Source organism: Semicossyphus pulcher, unplaced genomic scaffold, assembly GCF_022749685.1.
Source record: "Semicossyphus pulcher isolate SPU_LCO1_2020_fin unplaced genomic scaffold, fSemPul1.0.p SCAF_21, whole genome shotgun sequence".
NCBI lineage: Eukaryota > Metazoa > Chordata > Actinopteri > Labriformes > Labridae > Semicossyphus > Semicossyphus pulcher.
This window is the reverse complement of record NW_027211695.1, coordinates 17,145,117-17,161,725: the sequence shown is the minus strand read 5'-3', so window position 1 is coordinate 17,161,725 and position 16,609 is coordinate 17,145,117. Positions and strand designations below refer to the sequence as shown.

Sequence of the window (16,609 nt, the reverse complement as noted above, 5' to 3'; positions counted from 1 at the left end):
TCATAAAGCCCACCTCCTCCATGTTAACAGATGGGACATGAGTCAAACTATAAAATCTAAATACACGACAAATACATTTTTTTTTTCAACATGGTTTCTGTCGTTATAGTTAGTTCTTATCATTCTGATTTACGTCTAAGTGTTCATTTACTTTTAATTAGTTATTTGATGCTGTCAAAATGATGATTGACAGCTCTGTTGACAAATCCGGCTCCTGGAGCCGATCTGTTCGGGATTAGCAGAGTAGAGGAGGAACGGCGAGAGGAGACGTAACTAAAACAATCACTACAGTCATTGAAGTTTACATACCTGTGAACGTTAACCTCAGACCAACACAAGAAGCTGTTCTGCTGTTAAATACAACAACAAGCAAGTTAAGTGTGTTATAATGCGTTATCCAAATAACGTCACCAACGCAAGATTGCAGCGCCCATCATGGGGGCTATTTTAGCTTCAGTGTTGTACAATGAGAGCAGATGGTGACACGTCGTCCATCGTCATTGGCTATACCCCAAAAAGATGCTAAAATATTCTGCAAAATTTAAACTCCACATGCAGCATTTTGTTGGTGAAGATTTATATGCATCATAAAATCCTCAGTAAAGTTTCTTTCTTAATAATAAATCTGAACCGCTTCCTGAAAAGGAAAGGATTAAGAACTTGTGGTTTTCTACACTTCCAAAGATGCTAACTTTTGTCACTTTTCTGCCCATTCAAACAAAAGAAAAAGTCCAACACACTCAAAACAAGCTGTCATCATTTAAGAAGCCAGTCAACATCATTATCTTCCACCTTTGTCTGTGTTTGTAATCTCCTCCGTTCTCCTCTCAGAGTCTGATCACGGCTCACGACCAGTTCAAGGCCACTCTGCCCGAGGCCGACAAGGAGCGCATGGCCACCATGGGCATCCACAACGAGATCCTGAAGATCGCCCAGACCTATGGCATCAAGCTGTCTGGAATCAACCCTTACACCAACCTCTCCCCCCAGGACATCAGCACTAAGTGGGACACTGTGAGTCAAATATGCAGCATTATTCATATTTATAGCCCCGTGCATCTGTTTGTTTGTGTAACAGGAAAGATCAACTGATAATAAGAACGATGCAAACATAGAAATAGTTAAAAAGAAGCCTTTCTCTGTCTGCAGGTGAAGCACTTTGTTCCCCTCAGAGACCAAATGCTCCAGGAGGAGGTGGCCAGACAGCAGGCCAACGAGAGGCTGAGGCGCCAGTTTGCTGCCCAGGCCAACATCATCGGACCCTGGATTCAAACCAAGATGGAGGTAAGATAAAGAGTTGATGAAGAACATTTAATTACTACTCTGCAGAATAAAGAATATATATAAGTTTGGATTCATGTTTTATGTGTGGAAATGATGTCCAGCAAAGCAATAGAGCGTTTTAAGACTTAAAAAATACAGTTAAATATAAACAATCAGGAATTATGTAAAGTGAAGAAATGTATGAACTCTAGCAAGAAATTGACAGACCAAACTCCATTTAGAAAACATGCATTTTAAAAGTTGTTTGCTCGTCGTCTTTTGCACGAAATTGACGGCACATGAACTCTGACTTTTTACAAATCATTGTAATGATTGAGTTAATTCGGCGTGCATTTGACCCATTTACTGCATTTAAATAACAAAAATCGGTTTATTTTGGGTGTGTATCGCTGTAGCAAGCCTGATTAATTTAGCCAGCGTGTGACTTGCTTAATAATGTGAATATTTATGTATTTTGACACCAATTATAAAACTGCCACTCACCAGAAACACTGCGTTTAGCAGATAAGAGAATTAACAGCTGGTTATTGAGCAGTACATTAAAACATATCTATCTTTGTACACATGAAACGATTATTAAACAAGAGCAAATAAAAACAGACTCGATCTCAGCACGTGTCACTCTAATGTTCTCCTCTCTGCGCTCCTGCAGGAGATCGGCCACGTGTCCGTGGACATCGCCGGCTCTCTGGAGGAACAGATGAACAGCCTGAAGCAGTACGAGCAGAACATCATCAACTACAAATCCAACATCGACAAGCTGGAGGGAGACCACCAGCTCAGCCAGGAGTCCCTCATCTTCGACAACAAGCACACCAACTACAACATGGAGGTCGGGACGACTTCACACATTAAGATGACGCTACACCTCTTTGTTCCTTTGATTAAAGTGTGTTTTCCCTTCGTCTCCTCTTGCAGCACGTGCGTGTGGGATGGGAGCAGCTGCTCACCACCATCGCCAGAACCATCAACGAGGTGGAGAACCAGATCCTGACCCGCGACGCCAAGGGCATCAGCCAGGAGCAGCTCAACGAGTTCAGGGCCTCCTTCAACCACTTCGACAGGGTGAGGCGTTCAATGACCTCAAGAAGCAAACTCTTACTATGTGCTAATGTCTAAAAAGATAAACTGAAGAAACAACATTAACTAAACCATGTATCTTATACTCTTAATATTTAAACACCAAAATGTAACCTGACAGACATGCAAGAGTGTTTTTTGTCCTTTTAAAAATTTAAATCGTTGAAAAAACTTTTCAAGACGTTTCAACAATCTGTTACAAATCCCGATTATTGTAATTCCCTGAGCTGCACATCTAAACTGTTTTTCTAAACATTAAAACACTTGTCGTTTTCCTTTGCAGAAGAGAAACGGCATGATGGATCCAGACGACTTCCGTGCCTGCCTCATCTCCATGGGCTACGATCTGGTCAGTGCAACAGGACAAATTGACTTAAATATTGAGTAAAACTTGACTAGTGTAAATCAGTATTATGTTTATTTATTTTAGCAATTAATGAAATCATTGTCCCCCCCCTGTGCACAATGATTTGAGAGTATGTAAATGTTCTGTGAATTCAGGTGAAGCTTTGATCTCCTGCTGCTTTCAGGAGTCCTTTAGAGTACACAAAGACTTTAAACTCAGGAATATAAGTGTTGTTGGGGGGTATCCCATAAGGAAAATGTTTTCTAGCTATTTATTAATCAAAATGTGTTTACAAGAACACTATTTCAACTTATATTCATTTGAAACACATTCAGAACACACATCTACCATCTGTTTGTGGAATCACTGTTGAATTTACAATCCTGCTAGCTAACAGCGCGGTAGCTGAGCTCAGCCTACGGCAATGTTGATTGTTGTGAGGATGGCGGCTGCACGAAGCTTTAGCTAGATTATAGAGCCATCGTCTGGGTAAAACACGGTAACACAATAACATACCTCTCTGCATTGTATACTGGTCGCACCGGCATATAGGACGCAGCCCATTTTTTAGATTAAAAGAATGTATTAAAAATGAGTCTTATATACTGAAGTTTACAGTAATTGTATTCTATTGTCTCGGACAGGGTGAGGTGGAGTTTGCTCGCATCATGACCCTGGTGGACCCCAACAACACAGGCGTGGTGACCTTCCAGGCCTTCATCGACTTCATGACCCGCGAGACTGCCGAGACCGACACCGCAGAACAGGTCATGGCCTCCTTCAAGATTCTGGCCTCAGACAAGGTGAGCGGAATAATGACCTCCGATTAACACCTGACCAATCAGCTAGTCATCAGCCCCCGAACCTACAATTCTATGACTACAGTGTTATTGTTAAGAGGCCATGTTTGCATTAAAAGTCCCAGTATTTATATTTGTAGCCACTTTTTGCGCTACGTGAACAAATGTTCCTTTCTGCGTCTTTTAATCTCCTCCGCCCTCCCTCTCTCTCCTGCAGAACTTCATCACAGTGGACGAGCTGCGTCGGGAGCTGCCGCCCGAGCAGGCCGAGTACTGCATCAGCCGCATGACCAGGTACATCGGAGCCGACGGCTCCCCCGGCGCCCTGGACTACATCTCCTTCTCCAGCGCCCTCTACGGGGAGAGCGACTTATAAACACAGCCGCTCCTCCTCTTCACCTCCTCCTCCCCAGCTCCCACCGTTTCTCCTCTGTGGAGAGAGCGATTTAAACCCCTTCCACTGTCCTTCTATATTCTTATCATTTTTCTCCTCTTTCAACTCTCTCCTTCCCCTCCTCCTCCCTTCTCCTCCCGTCCCTCCTTTCACGCCCCAAAGAGAGAGGGGGAGAGTAGAAGACTTTGCTCGAATCTTAAAGCGAATCCCTCGTTTCTATCAGTGCCTTAAAGAAGAGAAGAAGCAGGAATGTGCACTAAACTTATGTAAGCAGCGTACATATATCACACCTGCCTTAAGGAGCGATAAACAGAAGGAGGTAATGAGGGAGAGGAAGTAATGGTGTGTTATTTTGAGCAAAGCCTCCTGCTCTCCCTCTCTCTCTCTCTCTCAGATGACATATTTTTTTGTAGAAGGGTAATTAAAGAAGAAGACGTGATAAAAAAGCTGGTTGGTCAGTTGGCTTGGTTGGTTGTGTATTTGTGCACATGCATGCTATGTTGAAGTTTAGAAAAAACTGTCTTTGTGAGTCTCTGACTCGTCCTTAATCACAGAAACACAAACGTAAAGCGATCAGTCAGCGGAGGAGCGAAGAGAGTCAGGTGCTACCGTGATACAAGAAAAGAGCACTGTGAATGTTAGCAGAGATTACCTGAAGATCTTAAAGCCTTAAGCTCAGGAACACACGGAGGCAGAACGGGAGCAACTTAATCTTTGACAGCAGGTAGAGAGAGCGACTCAGAGCACAGCACTGTGGGTAAAAAAGACAAAGAGAGGGCCATGGCCGGACGTAAGATCGACGGCAGAGAGACAAACTGTTATGGCCAGAGAGAACGATCCCACACACCTCCCTCTTCGCTCAGGTGTATGTCAGATACATGAAATGTAGACGGAGAGGTGTCGAGCAGTGAGAGACGACAGGGCATCAGGAAAGTTCTGCACAAAATAAGAAGAAACAAGCTGCATGTGGGACCATGTCAGTGAGGAAGCAAGTAGGGTTTGGTTCGGCCATGATCAGCAGTGCGAGTCGTCTCCTCTCTGGGCGTGACGATGTTTTTAAATTCAACCCGTGCTCCGGTCTCCTCCTCCTCCCCTCACCCTCATCTCATTCTGTCCATCATCACTGATGCCACAAAGAAAACTCACCTTCACACAGTTAAAATTTAAAAAGCACAACTTGGAATAAAAAAGGAAAAGTATATTACTAAACAAAGGTTGTTTGTGTTTTTTTATTACCTTTAACACGAGACAAAGCATCTGCATTTTTTGTCCCTGTCGTATTAAACACAGGGATGAATGTGCGTCGGCTTTTCTTCCAGCTTTACGTCCAGCTTTTGTCCATGAAACCACGCATGTTTGCAGACATGGATGATGACGTAAAAATGCAAAGATAACTCAATATTTTACACTTTCCTGTATTAGAACGTGAGCATATTTTAAGCCCTAAAGACTACAAATTGTTCGACCTTTAACCTCCACGCTGAGGTCACATGTCAGGGCCGTTGTTGGGGTCCCAGCACAGTTGAAAAGGGAAGTTCAGGCCTCTCTCCTGGGTGTAGCGTGTCCAGCGCTCCTCGTCCTCTGCGTGCGTCAGATACCTGCGGCCCATCCTCTGCTCGAACTCTCTGAGGTCACACCACAGCTGGAAGTCCTGCAGGAAGAGGGAGGAGCCAACATGAAGAAACACATAAATATATGCCAACAATATGCCTCATGATGTTGTCAGTAAAGTCACAGAATATTAGTTTAAAATCCTGTAATGAGAAAAAGCTGCTGTGATGTATCTGACCTGCAGCCAGGTGTGTCCCAGTGCTTTGCCCACGCTGAACCTCCGTCTGACCGACACCTGCAGCAGGTTGTTGATGAGACTCACAGCTGGAAGGGAAAAGAGACACACAGAGAGAGAGATGGTGAAAAGTGGTCCACTGGAGTCACCCAGTGGCTGACAGGAGAACACTGGGAACCTGTTTGGTCTACAGATTGTATAGCTTCTGGAACAAGCTGATAAAAACTACACGAGTGATGCTATTCAGTAACGGATGTGTTAATAGATGTAAAAGATTATGAATGTAAAAATGATCCATTCCAGGACAGCTTCAAACAAACAAACTATTCATGAGCTTTTTTTTTTTTTTTTTTAGAAAAACAAACCTATAAAAAAAATAAAATACAAGATAAATTGTTCCCACAAGAAAATAACTTGTTGGCACAATATAAGTAATTGTTCCCAAAATATAATTACTTGTGGGAACAAAATAATTATTCGTATCGCTCCAGCTAAAAAACGTTTTCCCCCCTAAAGAGAACACTTCATACTTACAAGATGATCATTTGTTTGCACCAGATAATAAATTGTCCCAATACAAAATCACTTGTTCCCACAAACTGATATTTTGTCCGTACATGATTAATTGTTCCCACAAAATAATAACTTTTCCCCATAGTTCCCAAAGATAGTACGGTAATTTATTTGTAAAGGATAACTTCCCACTAGAAAATAATTTGTTCCCACAAGCTAATAATTTGTCCAAGATAGAAGATAGAAGATATAGTTCCCAAAGATAATCATTTGTCTGTAAAGGATAATAACTTGTTCCCACTACATAACAGTTAATTCACCAAGGACAAAATTTGTTCCTATATTAGATATTGTTCCCACTAGAAAATAACTTGTTCTCACAAGCTAATAATATGTCCTTACATGATCATTTGTTCCCAGAAAATAATAACTTTTCTCTATAAGACATAGTTCCCAAAGATAGTACTGTAATTTGTAAATGATAATGACTCGTTCCCACAAGCTCATATTTTGACCATACATAATCTTTTGATTGCACCAGATAATAAATTGTTCCCACTAGAAAATCACTTGTTCCCACAAACTGATATTTTGTCTGTACATGATCATTTGTTCCCACAAAATAACTTTTCCCCATAAAACATATTTCCCACAAGATAATTACTTGTCTGTAAAGGATAATAAATTGTTCCCACTACATAAGGGATAAATGTTGTTCATATATTAGATATTGTTCCCACTTGATAATAACTTGTTCCCACAAGCTCATATTTTGTCCGTACATGATCATTTGTTCCCACCTCAAAAAAACTTTCCCCATGACACAGTTCCCAAAGATAGTAATTTGTTTGTAAAGGATAATAACTTGTTCCCACTACATAACAATTTAGGACAAATTTTGTTCATATATTAGATATTGTTCCCACTAGATAATGATTCATTCTATCAAGGATATCATTTGTTTCCGTATGTTCCCACAAGATCATAATTAGTCCCTGCAGTATAATCATCTTATGTGCACAAGACAAAAATTATTGCATTTTTAAAGGCTCTTTGTGATACTGATATAAACATGTCTTCTCTCTTGAGTGTAATAAGTTACAATTGGATAATCACAAATTAAATCTTTGTCCCTGAATGCACCACAAGAGGAGGTTGTTAAAGCAATAAAGAGACCATCCTTACCCTCCAGTGAGATGGTGGCCCAGGGCTGTCGTGGGTACATGAAGGAAGCGTTGGTGATCTGCTGTTTGATGTCCTCGTCCTCGTTGAAGGGGAACGTCCCGCTCAGGCTCACATACATGATGACGCCCACAGACCACATGTCCAGGGAGCGGTTGTAGCCGCAGCTGCTGATCACCTCGGGCGCCAGGTAGGCGGGCGTGCCGACGACCGAGCGGCGGAAGGATTTCTCCCCGATGATGCGGGCGAAGCCAAAGTCACACAGCTTCACCTTCAGCACAGACACAGAGTCACATTTAAAGAGCTGTAAAAGAAAAGCGATCATGTAAAACAATCACAAAGGCCGACCTGAGGGAACGGTTCCGCCGAGGCCAGCAGGACGTTCTCGGGTTTCAGGTCACAGTGTGCGATGTGTTTGAGGTGCAGATAGCGCAGAGCCTCAAGGATCTGCGACACACACACAAACACACACACACACAGACGGAGGGCAAAAAGAGAAGAGAAGGACTTGTTATAGTACAATATTTATGAGCTAAAACTCCTGCAGGACGTCACATAAAACCATGTTTCTAATTCAAAGGATGCTCAGGTTGAAGGATGGCTACAAGAGTCTAGACTGAAATTACTCTTGAATTTCAACAGTTTACAGTTTAAATTTTATTGCAGGAGATTTACCTCCCGACCGCCCATGACGTTATCAGAAAAGTGAACATAAAGAACTCAGAACTCCGGTCACGTCCTGATGTGAACGTGATGTTACCTGTGTGACCAGGAAGCGAGTGTTGCGTTCGGGGAGTCGCCCTTTCTCACTGGACAGAATCATCTCCAGCATGTCTCCGTGCAGCTTCTCCATGACCACAAAGACGTGCTCCACCGTCTCAAACATCCCCTCCACTAGGACGACACCCATGTGGGACAGGTTCTGGACACAGACACACACACACACACACACACACACATTAGATATTAGAGGAAATAAACGTGCACTAAATACAGAGGTAAAACATGCATTGGTACCTGCAGGATGGCCACCTCGTTCCTCAGCTGTCTCTCTTGTTTTGTGGGGAAGCGAGTTTTATCGATGACTTTGATGGCGACTGGATGGCCCGACTTCCTGTGAGTACCTGAACATTTAGAGCCTCACTGAGTTAAAAAATCTCTTACTCTACAATTTAAATACTAAAAAGGGACAGATTTCAATATTTAATCTGCCATTTTTATGTTTTTCTGCATTAAAACACTTTAAAAAAAAGACACATTTTCAGGTTATAGACATCTTGGCAATGCTTCATTGTGAAGGTGCATGAATTTATATTAATTTACTGGAGAGTTTAGTTAAAATAATGCTGTAATAAGCACCGACATTTGTTCCAGTGTTCAATACGCACACTTCTACTTCCAATAAATTGCCTCGTACACGTCAGAGCACACGGGATAGGCTGAACACGTTTATGATAATAAATCAATTGTTCAAGACGAGTATGTGAAAACTGAGAAACAAAGAAAATGACTTAAAAAACAAACATTTTCTCAGCTTTCCCTTTAATGACATCACTGTTCCAGGAAGTAGATAATCATTTCATCATGATGTCATCATTTAACATCGTGGTCTTAATGAGCTCACCTCTGTACACCACTCCAAACTGTCCTGATCCCAGCACCTCGTCTGTGAAGATCTGATACACCGAGCTGATGTCCTGAAACACACACACACGCACACACACACACACATTGACAGGGTAAAACACACTACATTAAGATCGTGACTGTTTTATGATAAACTCATGTATGAGGCAGACTCTCACCACGCTGTCTCTGTGTGCATCTTCATCTGTAATCAGAACAGGACGGATTAAAACATTTCAGTTATTTCACCCTGAACATTTATAGCTCCGCTCCTAATTAAAAATATATTAAAAATTAATTTGGATTATTCTTATGTAATAACTTATTAAGAGCTTAAACAGCTCATAATAAGCCACACTTCCTGTCTCACCCTGCTCCTCCTTCTCCTCCTCGCCTCCGCTGCTCTGCACCGGCATCAGAGCCTGGCGGATGGAGCCGGCCCAGGCCGGCCCGCTCTCCCCGGCCTGCACGCAGTACACCAGCGAGGCCGTCACCACCTCGAAGGAGTGAGGGCTGTTGCCCGGCAACGAGGGCATGGAGAGCTGGGCGGGGCCTCGGACCTGCAGCACCTCAGACAGAGTGATCTCCTGCAGCAGAGGAGTTTTTATCAGACGGATGTTTCTGAGTATATCAAATGTTTTTAGAGTTACTTTTATATTAAATCAGATTAATAACAAGCTCATAATGCTTTGCTTTAACAATATATATTAGCTAATGCATGAATAAAAAGCTTTGGCACTTTTTAAGACCATTAAAAGTAACATGTACAGAAATTGTATCATTTTAAAACATGCTCAGGTATTGAGATATGAAGACTTTTGACAACAGTACCTTGTAGTACTTGGTGCTGCTGTCGTTCTGGTACAGGGTGATGCTCTTCCAGTCCAGGATCCAGTAATGACGTTTCCTCTGCGGACACAGACATTATTTATCATCTCTACGTTAAAGAAACAGGATATTTACCAAAATAAAAGCAGATGAAATTGTGCTTTTTACTGGATTTTTTGACCATGAAAAGTGAGCTGTTTTTAGTCACATATTAAAAGTGAAAGTCAAGTGTAAACATCTCCATGTGGTGTTCTTCATGTGCTACAAGACATATCAGGGACAACATCAGCATCATTTCCATGGCTGGGCCTGTCTGCTTTTAAACTGCAGTGTACCAAGGACAGGCTGAACAACACGCTTTCAGATTGGCAGGTTTGAGACGTCACAAACCTAAGGAGCCAATCCCGTTAATGGACAGGGTGACGCTATGCATATCATTATGTGTAACCTATGGCAACCACTTGTGGCAGCTGTAACCGTCATTGTAATTTTTGCAAACTTACTAACGTTAATGTTGCTACTGCTCATTACTACATTTCAAGCGAGCTACACGATGGAAGAGATGTGTTCTGTTTTCATGACAGAGGGGGCAGTTGGAAATTTGTATAGTGGGCGGGGCCTATGCAGATTCAGGAATTTTTAACGAGGAAGAAGGAGGAGATGATTTGGGAGGATTTTTAAGGTAATTAAACATATTTTGCAGAAAAAAAACATATCAGACACAATTTATTATTTCAGGCAGAGCATTTTATATGTCTTAAAACACGACTGGAGCTGCTTTTTAATGTGTTTGTGTCTCACCAGCGTGTCAGTGTTGGTGTGGTGCAGCAGCCATCCCTCCCTCAGGACTCCACCTGCTCTCCTCTTAGTGTGATGCACCGACTGGACGAGCCGCATCAGAGGGATGTAGCTGCTGAAACACGGACTGGTGGAGGAACAGAGGACAGAAAGACAAAAAAAAGGCAGATTTAGGGATAAAAAGTGAATTAAAACACGATTTTATGGAGCAGTTGTGTCGCTCTTAATGCCTCTAGGGGGCAGTAGAGGCCAAAGCTCACTCACTGCCACCTGATTTATCACACAGATGACTTCAGTGGTGATTAACAGAGTGTTTTAGAGAGCGTGCAGGTGTCAAACGTCTGACATCATCAGGCCCCTTTCTGTGCCAACAGGAAACCTCAGCCGCCTCTTAAAAGAGATGACATCATCAGAATACATTATCAACCCTCTGACCTCATTGGCTCTCGCGGTTGCTCGTCCTCTTTGGCCTCGGTGGTCGCGTCTCCGTCGGTGCACATCTCGTCGTCAGAGATCTCTAGTGTTGTCGTGGTGCTGAGCAGTGACTCAGTGTCCTCTGAGTCTGCCGGGCCTCTGTGACCCACTGCTGGGAATCAAACGTGACATCATGTACAGGAAGATATTAGATATGCAACTGATGGCAGTTTACTGATTTACTGATTTTTGTTGTTAAAACGTTGTTGTTTGTATCACCGTAAGCAGATTTTTCTCACCCACTTCCTCACTCAGAATTACAAACAGGAAGAAGTTATAATGTCACATTTCTTAGCTAACATGTTTCATTTTAAATGCTGCTTTTTAACATATTTTGTTTACATGCTAGCAGCTCTGTTAGACTATTTAGGCAGCACTAGCATCAACATGCTAGCTTGCGCGCAATGACAGCACTAGCATGATGATGCTTAGCTAAGTTTGCCTTGGTTTGGCTAAATGTTTGCTAAATGGCACTAACTACAAATATCAGCTGAGGCTGGTGGGACTGTCAACAGTTTCACAGGGATTTGGCTAAAAGTATTAGAAACATTTTGTTGAGACGATGAGAAGCTAACGGATTAGCTAAGTCAGAAGCATACTTTATCTGGAAGCCTTGAATGTCGTACACTTACAAGACACAAGTAAGGTGATTAAGATCCATCCTCAGGGGCATGAACTGTACATAACAAGTGGACGTGGCCTCTTCATTTTAAACGTGAAGCGCTGTTAAGCTGGATTCTTTCTTGCGACCAGCAGGGGGCGACTCTCAGAAGAGAAAATGACCTGACTTCTCATGTGACTTCTTACATCCTTAAACATGTAACTAATGAGTTTATTGTCTCAATCACTAGTTTCAAGTCTTCTTTAACACAGCAGGATATTTATTTTGTACATTTTGGTCTCATTTGGAGAAAAAAAGACAATAAATTTAAGTATATTTTAGGGGCGTGGCTACCTGTGATTGACAGGTTGCTAACAGGGCGATCTGTCAACCAAGATATAGACGTAACAATGTGTATCCACCCTGTCGTCCAAATATGGTCACTTCTGGTTCCCAAAGAAAAGATGGCCGACTAAAATACCAAAGCACTGAAATCAGGGTCTTTGCTCTGGGATGCATTAATGCTCGTTCAAAATCTCAAACAAACTATTAAATGTCTGTTGACGGACCAGATGTCCTTCCCGTGCTAACCCAAGAGCCCTGCAGCTAGTGTAAGACTTGCATTAGATCACGACCCTGCAAACGAACATGTTGCCTGGTAAGAATAATTTAGGATCTCATCATATTCCCTGAGTCACCATCACGACTCGGACAATGAAGCTTCTGTGAACCTACAACGAGTCCTGGAACTATCAGCTGCTGAATCAGCTTTGACTCATCACAGGGTTACAGGAACATCAGAGCAGGGGGCCGTGATCTAACAGAGCTGCCGGCCCAGAATACAAAGCAGACGCTCCGGGGAGCACGCTCACCTTCCCCGTTGACGCCTCTCTTCTCTCCGGGACAGTCTCTGGGGACTTGCGGCTCGCAGCGCCGGTGGCAGTTAAACCTGCAGTCTGAAAAGAATGATCAGAGAGGAAGAGATGGCTTAAATACGTGTAAAACATTCAGTGATATATTTTAATTTAGTTTATGTCTCTGAAGCTCTGATCTAAAACATGGGCAGAGTGCTGCAGGAACAGAGCGGCTGAAAACGGCCCCGGTGGATGAACTGGGTTTAATATATTACATGAGTCATCGCTGCAATGAAAAACAATCCTTTAAAAAGGGAACAATTTTCAGGCGACAGGCAGACAGGTTATATTATTCTACTGGAAATCACTTCTTTGTGGGTTGTTGCAAAAAAAAAATTCAAGCACGTAAAAGTGAAACCAATATTAAGCACGATAAATCAAACGTCAAACTAGGATTATTGACCCTGAAAATCTGAAGAAATCTTTAATTTTCATGTAAACAAATGTTAAGTCTCTATCTATCGCCGAATGAGGTAACACAATGGTGATTGAGCCGATGGCCCACTGATGAAAGCCTTTGCATTTACAGTATCACAGACTGGATGTCTGAGACGACAGCACCCAGTTAGTGACGCGTTTTCCATCAGCCAGCAGTGGTTGGTCTGCCAGAGAGGGTAGGCGGAGCTAAGCGGCTGCTTCTCCGCTCTCTGCAAGTGTTGCGAGTAAACAGTAATCTACTATGGCTGAACAAACAAAGAAAAGATGGATGACTACAGATACAACTTCAACAAGAAGTGAAAATCCAAAGAAAAAGAAACAAACTCGACGCTCAGATGAAGCAAACAGTCTGAAAAGGAAAGCGACCGTCAGCCAGGAAAATCAAGAGTTACAACCGAAGCCAACCGTGGACGTCTGGTTATCTGCGCCCACAATCGCTTTTTATCGCCATAAGGTGGCGCCAAATAGAACAAAATTGAAATCTTCGAGTTTATATCTTTAAGCTTCAAAAAGAACAGATTTTATTTTGAGAGATAACCCTTTTAACTTTCCCTCCAAAAGAACAAGATCTAGATCAGAAAAAAACATCTTGTCCATTTGATACACTACATTTGGTATGCAAACTGCCTCTGCCCATTCAGGTCACTGAAAAAGTAGCCTATAATCAAAGCAATTTGCACATGCCCTTTAATGCATCCATCCATTATCTACACTGCTTATCCTGTTAGTGGTCGCAGATGGGCTGGAGCGTAAACCCAGCTGTCATTGGGTGAGAGGCGGGGCACACACTGGACTGATCATCAGTCAGTCACACAGAAACAGACAATCTTTCACGCTCACACCTACGGACAATTTAGAGTCACCAATGAACCTAACAAGTCTTTGGACTGTGGGAGGAAGCCGGAGCACCTGGAGGGAGACACTTGTAACTTACCTGAAACATATGTTTGTATTTCTGCCTGAAACTTTCTGATATAAACGTGTTGGAAGTGTCAAGACCGATTTTGTTTACTGTCCAAACATTTTATCATTTCGCACTTTGATGCGTCGATAAAAATAACCAATAACTCATCACTACTACTAATACCACGATTAACAGTCTAATGATACTGTCTCACCTGAGCACTGCAGCCCCTGTCTGAAGAGGCCTTTGAGCAGCCGGTGGCAGTACTGGCACACGGTGGGTTTGGTGTAGCTGTGGATGTGGAAGGTGTGAGGAACCTGAGCCTTGCTCTTGTGTCCGTATCCGATCCCCAGCCACTCCGGCGGCTCTGCCCAGGACGGGGGTCTGGAGGAGGGCTTGGACATGCTGATCTGGTGGAACACAGAAAGAGAGGTCTGTTACATCCAAGCAGCTTTTAGTGACTCAGAAGGATGTTTAACCTGGTGTCAGACTTTCACAATAAAAGCCCCTCCTTACCTCCTCTAGGCTCCCTCCCGCCTGGTTGGACAGCGAGTGCGTGCGCGGCCGTCGGGGGGGAAACAGGGACAAACTGGCGCTGACCTGACGTCGTGCTCGGCTGCAGTCGTTGGGCAGCTGGAAGGCACAACGTTTGTGAAAGTCTAACCCGCAACCTGCAGAGAGAGGCGGAGGAGCAGGTGTTTAATAAGAAGCTGACGCTGATGACGGTGTAGGATGAGGGCGAGCGAGCGGCTTTACCGTCACATTTCAGGCCCTGTCGCACAAGGCCCCACAGCATCTCTCCGCAGTGGTGACAGAAGGTGGGAGTCCGGTACGAGTAGACCACGAGGGAGTGAGGGCGGACCCTCATCTCAGTCACCGCCGCTGATCCTGAGTCAGATTAACACAGAGAGACGTGTAGAGGTATCATGCTTTGTTAACACATATAATGTTACAATGTTGGTAAGTCTCAAATCTGTTGGTGAAAGTATGCTGGAGTCTGCAGGCTGCTGTGAACGCCAGCAGTTTTTTCTACTGCAGGCTTCAGAGAGCCGGCCAATCAGAAGAAAGCAGGCGTCTAGGGGCGGGACTTCTTAAAGGGAGGCTGTATGAGGGCGTGCACAGAGAAACACAAGTTTTTTAAACTGTAAATGATGCTAAGCTACTGCACAGGTATCACAGAGAGAAATATGAAGCTTGAAATTAGCATAATAGCGCCCCTTTAATAACCTATTTTGTGCATGTATTATTGCAGGATGTTGCAGTTTAAGGTTCCCGTCTCACCTCTGCAGGTAAATCTTTAGTTTTTCATCTGTTTTGCATGTTTGTGCTCTCTCGTCCTTGTTGCTCTTGTTCTGAATAGTTTGCAGAGGAATCCGTAAAGGGCACTGGATGTTCTTCACAGCCCGACTCTCTGACTCGGTTATCTTATGTGTTTAAAAACATCCTCACTAAAAAGGTTTAATTCTCGTCGGGACCGGAGAGCGAATCGGCTCGGTTTCAGGCTCAGGCAGATTCTGTGAGGAAAATCCGACATGTACGAGAACATTTCCTGCTGTTTCATTTAAAACATTGGCAGTGCAACATGTTGCTATAAACAGACTCTTGAACAAAAGTAGCCTCAATGTGAAAAACCCTTTGAGAGCGTCTTCATGGTAGATTTGCCAAAAGCTCGGCGACCTCCAGTCAGCTCCGTGATCATATTTAGCACCTTCCTCGGTCTCTGCACCTCACAGATAACCTGACAGCCTGAGTGGATCTGATGGCTGTGAAATTGTAACAAGGTGGGCAAAAAGAGGGAGCGAGCAACACTGACAAACATAAAAGGAATCGGAAGATTTAAGATCATCTGTCCTCTGACCTGCGATGACGACCTCGATGAGGTCCCCGTCCTGCAGCTGGTCCTGCTCTGTGAGGCGCAGCAGCAGCTGCTCCGAGGCCGGCCGATGTCTGAACAGCAGAGTCTTCTCGCCGGCGCCCACCACGCTGACGTCTGGAGCCTGACACACACAGAGAGTCGCAGTGTTCATCCAGGAACTAGCTTTACCTATTCAGCCCTTTCAACATTTATTCCACAAAATTAACTACTTTCTAAAGTCGACTAAATCCATGCACGCTTTATTGATCTTAAGTGGAGAACGTCTGCTGGTTGCTGGTTTGAATCCTGCTCCAACATATTTGAAACATAACGCAGGGAAAAATTAAAGGACAAACACACCGAGCTCTAAACCTGGTGAAAAGTCTGACATCATGAGGGACAGAAAAAGAAAGGCGACATCTTTAACGTCAGGGATCAAACATGGAACAACCTGAATGCTGAGAAGAAGAAGAAGGCAGTAAAATAGAAACAGGAACACGATCAGCTGCTTGTTGCGTTCACATGGAATCTAATGAGACGTCTTCTTCTGCTTTTATCAGACCGACAGCAGTGTTCACTTTGTCGTCTCCCTTTTCTACAATGCGTTTACTGCTAACTTAATGTAATGCAGAGCGCTGCTTTAGCTCAGTTGGTGGAGCAGGCGCCTCACGTACACGTTTCCTGCCTCTCTTCAGCTGTTCTGTATAATCAAAAGCTTCTGCGATCATCATCCGATTAACCGGCGTGAGGTCACCGACGTCACCAAACTCTTTGATATTCAAAAAA

At 43.4% G+C, this 16,609-nt stretch overlaps 2 protein-coding genes across 3 annotated transcripts in view; one reads left to right on the top strand and one right to left on the bottom strand.

Moving 5' to 3' along the window:
• Positions 1-5,117, top strand: part of actn3b (actinin alpha 3b) — a 38,571-nt gene extending 33,454 nt beyond the window's left edge. Inside the window, exons 15-21 of the mRNA XM_069672243.1 lie at positions 832-1,014; positions 1,150-1,284; positions 1,937-2,116; positions 2,203-2,349; positions 2,648-2,713; positions 3,355-3,513; positions 3,728-5,117. Of these exons, the coding sequence (XP_069528344.1) occupies positions 832-1,014; positions 1,150-1,284; positions 1,937-2,116; positions 2,203-2,349; positions 2,648-2,713; positions 3,355-3,513; positions 3,728-3,886 (1,029 nt within the window). The 3' untranslated portion in view covers positions 3,887-5,117. The remainder of the gene's footprint in view (positions 1-831; positions 1,015-1,149; positions 1,285-1,936; positions 2,117-2,202; positions 2,350-2,647; positions 2,714-3,354; positions 3,514-3,727) is intronic.
• A 14-nt stretch (positions 5,118-5,131) lies between these two features.
• On the bottom strand, positions 5,132-15,929 carry prkd4 (protein kinase D4). Of its 2 annotated transcripts, none has more exons than XM_069672242.1 (17): positions 15,827-15,929; positions 14,725-14,856; positions 14,485-14,639; positions 14,183-14,378; positions 12,585-12,668; positions 11,073-11,223; positions 10,641-10,764; positions 9,843-9,920; positions 9,382-9,598; positions 9,191-9,216; positions 9,010-9,082; positions 8,403-8,509; positions 8,146-8,307; positions 7,734-7,832; positions 7,389-7,656; positions 5,694-5,779; positions 5,132-5,555 (listed from the first exon to the last, which is right to left on the bottom strand). In XM_069672242.1, exons 2-17 carry the CDS (start codon positions 14,834-14,836, stop codon positions 5,391-5,393), a joined length of 2,103 nt encoding a protein of 700 aa, XP_069528343.1. In that variant the 5' UTR covers positions 14,837-14,856; positions 15,827-15,929; the 3' UTR covers positions 5,132-5,390. The 2 variants fall into 2 exon arrangements, with proteins under 2 accessions (XP_069528343.1, XP_069528342.1); XM_069672241.1 differs by having other exon boundaries at positions 11,073-11,220; positions 15,827-15,907.
• Positions 15,930-16,609: the final 680 nt, after the last annotated feature.